Below are 6,669 nucleotides of genomic sequence, written 5' to 3'. Positions count from 1 at the left end.
AGTAATACAGAAAAACAGATGTCTGGGGGGGGCATTATAAAATGTCTAAATATTACAGCTATGTATTACAAATATACACCAAGTGTGAAAGTCAAACAAAAACAGTCTCAGGTTCACAACACGAATTTTTTCCATGTACCTTTTTTCTCGGGAATTTACTGATAGAAATGATACACCAAATTTAGAGAAGTGAACCAGGAAAGGGAAGGCCTAGCAGACAGAAGCAGACCCAGGAGATGAAGGTAGGCCTCAGTGCCAGCGGATCGAGCAGCAGCAGGACTGGCCAGGCTCCATCCTGCACCAGGAGAGGCACGAGGATGATCCCAATATCCACCCTGCACCATGGTGAAGGAACTGGACTTTACCACCCTAGCGTCCACCCCACAGCGTGGCGAAGGGGCCTGCTCAATACCAGCACTGAAGAGGCTCTCGGCGCGCACAGGGAACTGAAGGTGGGTGCTCTGGAACTGACTGGCAGCCCTGGGAGGATCGTGGTCCTTACTGTTTACATATGCTGTCCCTAGGTAGCATCTCCTGTGCGAGCACGAGGGACTCACGGTTAGCTAAGCACTGATTTTAAACAAAGAAACACCTCCAATCCAAGATGGCACTGCCCTGGCCCTTGTCCAAAGGCAGGTGAGACAGGCATTTGTTGGACTCAGCAGGCCCTGGATATCCCTAAGCTCCCCAGCTGACGTGCCACCCGGAGCTTTCCAGGGCCCCAAGGCTGACAGGCCCCTGCCGTCGGAGTCCCTGGAGCAAGGGCACTCTCCATCCCCGCGGGGTCCCAGGGGCTGGGCACCGCCCCCATTTCCAGGCGTCCCGAGGCGCAGACGCCACCCGCGGTGCAGTGGCCCTGTCAGCCCCGGGGCAAGGGTGCGTGCGCCCCCATCCCGCAAGCCTTTGCAACGCCTCGGGCAGAGCTTGAGACTTCCGTGACCAGCGCAGAGCTGGGTAGACAATCACCGTGTTAAAAGTTTAACAGCTCAGAGAACCGCGAGAGCTGGTACTTTAAACAGAAGGAATATCGCGAGATGATCTCTACACCAGGCATAGCCCTCGCTCGGCGCTGATCTCGCGAGATGATCAACGAGCACCGCCGGCCGGGTGCAGAAGCTCTGCGGCGGCGGTGAGGGCGAGGCTGGGCGGCACCATGCCGTCCGCCTTCTCGGTCAGCTCCTTCCCCGTCAGCATCCCCGCAGTGATCACGGTAACTCGCCGACGCCGAGGCGTCCGGGCGCCACGGGGCTTCTGGCCCTACGACTGGGCCGCGGGGGCGGCGAGGCCCGGCGGGACGTCTGCCGGGGGGCGGGGCTTGATGGGACGTCTTCCGGGGCGGGGTCTGGCAGGGCCGGGGCCTGGCTGGACAGTTTTCAGGGGACGTGGCTCGGCGCCAGCAGGCGTGGCCCCGGGGGCGGAGCTGTGACTCCAGGATGGATCTTAGGAAGGAACTTGGTCTTGGAGCTGTAGCTGTGACCCCAGGGGCGGGTCCTGGGCGGGACTTGGCCCTGGAAGGGGCTTGGGCAGGGCTGGGTCTCAGGTGAAGGAAGAGCTGTGCTCTGTGGAATGCATGCATGTGGACGGCTGGTGCTCCCATCCAGCACCTCTGGGCCCTCCGTGCCAGGTGTGGCCTCTGGAGTGGATTGGTGGCTTGAGCCCCTCCTGGCTCTAGACGGGCTGCCCAGTGTGCCCCTGCAGGTGTTCCTGTACTCAGGAGGCGGGGGCATTGAGAGCAGTAGGCACTTTGAGCAGGACTGAAGGGTCCTGGGGCCCGACTCATGCAGGAGGGGCATCAGGGAGGGGGGTAGGGCTAAGCAGTCTGGATTGGGTCCTGAACTTGGGGCGAGACCTCAGGAGGAGCTGAGCACAGGCATGATCAGTGCCCACCTGTGGAGTCCTGGAGCACAGCAGGATGGTGGGGGAAATCACAGGCTTCCCAAGGCCATGGTGCCAGGGGCCTGGTTAAGGGGCTTCAAGGTCCTGGTCTAGACTGTGGTGCTAACCAAACCCAAGCGCATGGCCTTGAGTGCCAGGCTTAACTTCCTGTCACCAAAGAGTATGGCACTCCCTTAGGTTTGACCCAGTTTAGCACTGCTTTATTCAACAATCCAGGGGGGAATATATGACCCCCCTCTCTGGGGTACTCAGACTTTACCATCTTTACAGCTTGTGAACATGGTTGCAGTGGAGAGGAGTCCTGTTTTCTCTCCCTCCCTTTTCCTCCCCGTTTCTATAAGGCCTGGCTGTTCTTCGGGGGCCTTGCTTGCTGCATAGCTCCAGAACTCAGAACTCGGTGTCCCTGACTGGAGCCTGCCTGTGGGTTTCTGCGATCTGTCCCTACAGCAGACGGACTGGACTGAACCCTGGCTGGTGGGGCTGGCTGTCTTCCACGCGCTGTGCCTGTTCCTCACCTGTGTCTCCTCCCAGAGGTACAGACTACAGATTGGCCACTTCCTGTGCCTAGGTAAGTAAACAGTGGGCCCGGTGCAGTGGTGGCTGTGTGACCTGGTCCTGTGTGAGTGTTCTGTCTTCACAAGACGCAGCTATTTCACAGAACCGCCCGACCCTTTCAGGAAGTGTTCTAGGTGGACACTATACAGAAAAAAGATTTCTGGATTATTACATTTGAGGTCTTAAGTAGCTCCTCTGTGCCCAGTTTACCTGTTCAGGCTCAGTCCCATACTGCTTGCACTGAGAGGAAGACTGCAAACTATGAAGGAAAGTTTAATGTATGAAGTCAGCTATTGCCCAGATTATCTTTAAAAATAAGAGCTACCTGAATTTAAAGAAGGGACGGAGCTTCATAGAAATGGTTGACAGAGGTCTCAGGGAACTAAACACAGTCTTGTAAAGGGCGAAAGAGTGGATGGGCCATTAGTAAGAAAATGTGAGGGGCAGCTCATTGCCAGGGAGCTGTCCACGTGAAGGCAGGAGGCACAGCCCCGGAAATGCGGGTGGGCAGCAGTCGTGGGTCAGTGGGCAGAGGCCTGGCGCCTGAAGACCCCAGCGTTTGATGCCGAGTGGTTATAGTGAGGCCTCTGAGCCTGACCACGCTCTTGAATTTGTGGACATTGGAAAGACAATGATCGTTTGATACTTAGAAGCACAGCAGTTAATTTTAGATAAGTTAGCCAGCTGATGTGTTTAGTCAGCTGACTTTTGCATCACAGAAAAATACGAGGTGAACAGAGATATTACGCCCATTTTATATGAGAATCTTTTTCAGTGTGTGTCTGCAAGAGTGTCAGGGATACAGCGGTGAGCAAGACAGGCTCCTTAGCTTAATGGAGCTTTGCCTAACACCTTGCTGCCAGGCTCCATGCGTGCCAAGGGCAAGTCAGCAGCGCGGGAAACAGCAATCATGCCGAGGTGCTGTTGAGACTGGACCCGAGGCACGCAGCCCAGCCAGCCAGGGCAGGAGGGTGTCCTGCAGTGGGAGGCACGAGCCTCCAGCGAGGGGCAGTTCATCAGATGAACTAGCAGCATGTATGGAACAACTTTGTAAGCTTACAAATGCTCTGAGTTTGATTCTGAAGAGGGCTGACTGTAGTCACACTGTGGGAACAGTAGATACTGTTTCCTGTACTTTCCATGTCTTTTGGCTCATTAAAATCTCAAGCCACCATGAGGGTTAGGTATCATTTGCTCAATGAGACAGACTGAAGCTATGGGGCATGTACACAGCACTTGTGATGCTGGCTAGTCAGCCCTCAGCACCCAGTGCATCTCCTCCACACCTGTCCCCAGCGCCACCCCTTCCCTCCTCTCGGACTCTGTGTCCTCCTTGCTTCTGTGCCGGCCACTGTGGGCCCACCTGTGGAGGGAGGTCATCAGGAGGTGGCTAGGCCTGGTCTAACCCATTTCTGATTTGCATCAGGGAGACTGAAAGAATTTGCATATTTTGACGTGGCCTGGCTGAGAACAAGCATTGGCTTGTTAGTTTGCTGTAGTACAAATGCTTACTCAGGTCTGGATCTTAGTGTGCTGTTGGCCTTCCCTCTGTGCTACCCAGAGCCTTGGCAGCTGCGCCTTGTGCTCAGGGGGGCTGTGGTCCCAAGGAGGCTGCGAAGGTGGGGGGACTGCCCTGGGGGCTGCTGTACCCGGCCTTGCCTCCAGTGCCTCCAGGGCTTTTCCACTGGTCCTGGTGTATCAGTGATGGCCCACCTGGGCAGCCCCGGTGTGAGATTGTTGGACAGTGGCTTCAGCACCTGCCTTGCGCCTCACATCTGATTCTGCTGCAGAGTGAAGAGTAGGAGTGGCCTGCGGCTGGCGCCGCATGGGAACGGCCACCTCAGCAGGCTGCTCTGTGGTGTAGTGAGTTCTGGGCTTCTTGGCCAGGCCAGCGAGGCTCTGCCTCTGTGCAGCAGTCTCACGTGGCTTCTGCTGAGACACTGAGCCCCACGTGTGTTGCCTTGGTTTCTCCTGTAAGGGGCAGATTTCAGCAGCTTCACAATTTTAGAATCCTTGTTTCACAGTATAGCTGAAGTAGAAATTACATTTCTCATCAAACTCTTGGTATTCTCTTAGGTTATTATGAAGCCCCCTGTTGTCAAGATGTGTAATTATCCTGTCGTGATTGGCCATTAAATTCTAACACATGATCCCTCTTTCTCAGTTGTTCTTGTCTACTGTGCTGAGTATATCAATGAAGTGGCTGCAATGAACTGGAGGTAAGTCAGCTTTCTGTTTGTCAGATGCATTAGCCGTCTCCTCTACAATGGAAAATATTGTCACACAGGATGTCCCACATAGAATACTGAACTGCCAGGGAAATGATCGGGGGCAAGGGATCACAGGCCTGTGGACACAGAAGCACCTTTCGGCCACAGGCTAAGGCCCGAGACACCATGGCTTAGACGTTTTAAGAACGGGTAACCTTTTTGACCGAACCATGCCAGCTGTACCATGTTGATCAATATAGTTAATAATGGCATGAGAGAATTCAGTGGGCTATCTTAATTTTAATTGTACAGTTTTTTAAAAAAGGTCCTGCAGGGGTCTTCTGAGCACCTCCCTGCTCCCTGGCCCCTGTTGTCCTGAGTACACAGTGACTCTCGGTGCCCAGTGCTGGCTGCTCAGCACACTCCTGGGCCTTCAGAGCAAGCACAGCCCATGGTGATGCCCACACCACGGCCTGGCAGTCTGGCGTCTGATACCCTTTCCTCTCCCTCCTGATGACCCAGCTGCCCCCCACGCCTGCCTCCAGGCCCCCACACTCAGGACCTTTGTCACCCACACACTGCCCTCTCCCCACTTGGTCACAGGCTGTGTTCTGATTGATTGGCCCTGCCTTCTCCTGGAATTGGGCTCCAGTCAAGCTGGGGTTTTGTCTTTCTTGCTGCATGTATACAAGTGGCAGGTAGCAGGTTTCCAGCAAGTGTTCATTACTAGCTAGCCAGAACTGCTGTTCAACATACTTCTGAGCTGGCCACCGAGAGAGTAGTTCTGTCTCTGCTCCTAGGAATTATGTAACCTTGAGTTTCTTCCTACAGAGATGGCAGGTACTGCAAGGTAGTTGTGAGAATTCGAGAAGATGAAAGTCCCAGGCAGGATGCCTTTCTCAGCTAGCTGCAGAGTCATCGGAGCTTTAACTGTTCTGTCATTTGTGAAAAGTACTGAATTTGTCACTGTACAGGTTTTAGGATGTCAGGTCCTTAGTGGTCTTGTGATGGACGTTAGAGCTATAGGCTAACCCTGAGCTCCTCGCAGGCAGCTGTTTACCAGCCTTAAAGCACCTCTAGGCTAACGACTGTGCCTCCTCATCTCTCCACAGTGAAGGGCCATGGTATTATGCCAAGTAATTTTCTGTTTTTGTTTTTGTTTGTTTTTTTCTTAAAACAGGTTGTTTTCAAAATACCAGTATTTTGACTCGAGGGGGATGTTTATTTCTCTCGTATTCTCAGCACCATTGCTATTTAACGCCACAATCATTGTGGTACGTATGTTGCAGACTCTCAAATCTTGATTTACTGTAGTGTTTATTTCCCAGTTCTAAATATGTCTTGTAACAATTGCCTTTAGATTATGTGGGTACGAAAGACTTTGAATGTGATGACCGACCTGAAGAACTTACAGGAGAAGAGGAAGGAGAAGAGGAGGAGGAGGAAGGACGCATGAGGGCGTGGCGGCTGCGTCCGGCAAGGCAGTGTGCGTGAAGGCCTGGGAGTGCTCCTCATGCCCCGTTACCCCTGGCAGTGAGCACACACCAAAGTCCTTTCTTGGTTGTGCCATCAGGTTGGGTGTTGCACCTGGATCTGTCTTTGGCACATCTAGGGTTCTTCTGGCCGACCTCCCGGAAGAGTTCCTGTGCAGCCCTTCATGATTTGCTAAGTAGACCACATCTTTAGTAATTAGACTTGAGAGCGAAAGTGTGAAACTAAATAAAAAATGCCATCCTGGTCACAGGCATTGCCTGTCAGTGTCTTGTACTCTGCGCAGCCACTCTCAGCCAAGGGCAGCTTTGCCTGGCATGGAAGGAGGGTACTGCTTGCACAGAGGGACCATCCCTCTAGGGAGAATCGGCACAAAATGTCAGCCACACTCAGCCCAGCAGACCCTCAAAAAGTTGCAGATATCTTAATGGCCAGTTCCCATGAGGCTAGGCCGTCTGAAGCAGGCAGGGCTACTTCTCTGAAAATATTTTTGTTTAAAGATACTAAAATAGAGTGG

The 6,669-nt window shown here is 53.6% G+C and overlaps 1 protein-coding gene across 1 annotated transcript; it reads left to right on the top strand.

Annotated features, from left to right (window-relative positions):
* Positions 1-1,153: 1,153 nt before the first annotated feature.
* Positions 1,154-6,117, top strand: TMEM18 (transmembrane protein 18; the record flags this gene model as incomplete). The annotated part of the gene is made up of 5 exons (XM_080712067.1): positions 1,154-1,210; positions 2,344-2,464; positions 4,616-4,670; positions 5,842-5,935; positions 6,022-6,117. The coding sequence occupies 5 exons, from the start codon at positions 1,154-1,156 to the stop codon at positions 6,115-6,117; spliced, it is 423 nt and encodes a 140-aa protein (XP_080568193.1).
* Positions 6,118-6,669: the final 552 nt, after the last annotated feature.

The sequence above is a fragment of the Muscardinus avellanarius genome (genome assembly GCF_963383645.1).
Source record: "Muscardinus avellanarius genome assembly, chromosome: 15".
NCBI classification, from domain to species: domain Eukaryota; kingdom Metazoa; phylum Chordata; class Mammalia; order Rodentia; family Gliridae; genus Muscardinus; species Muscardinus avellanarius.
This window is presented reverse-complemented; position numbering and strand designations above follow the sequence as displayed.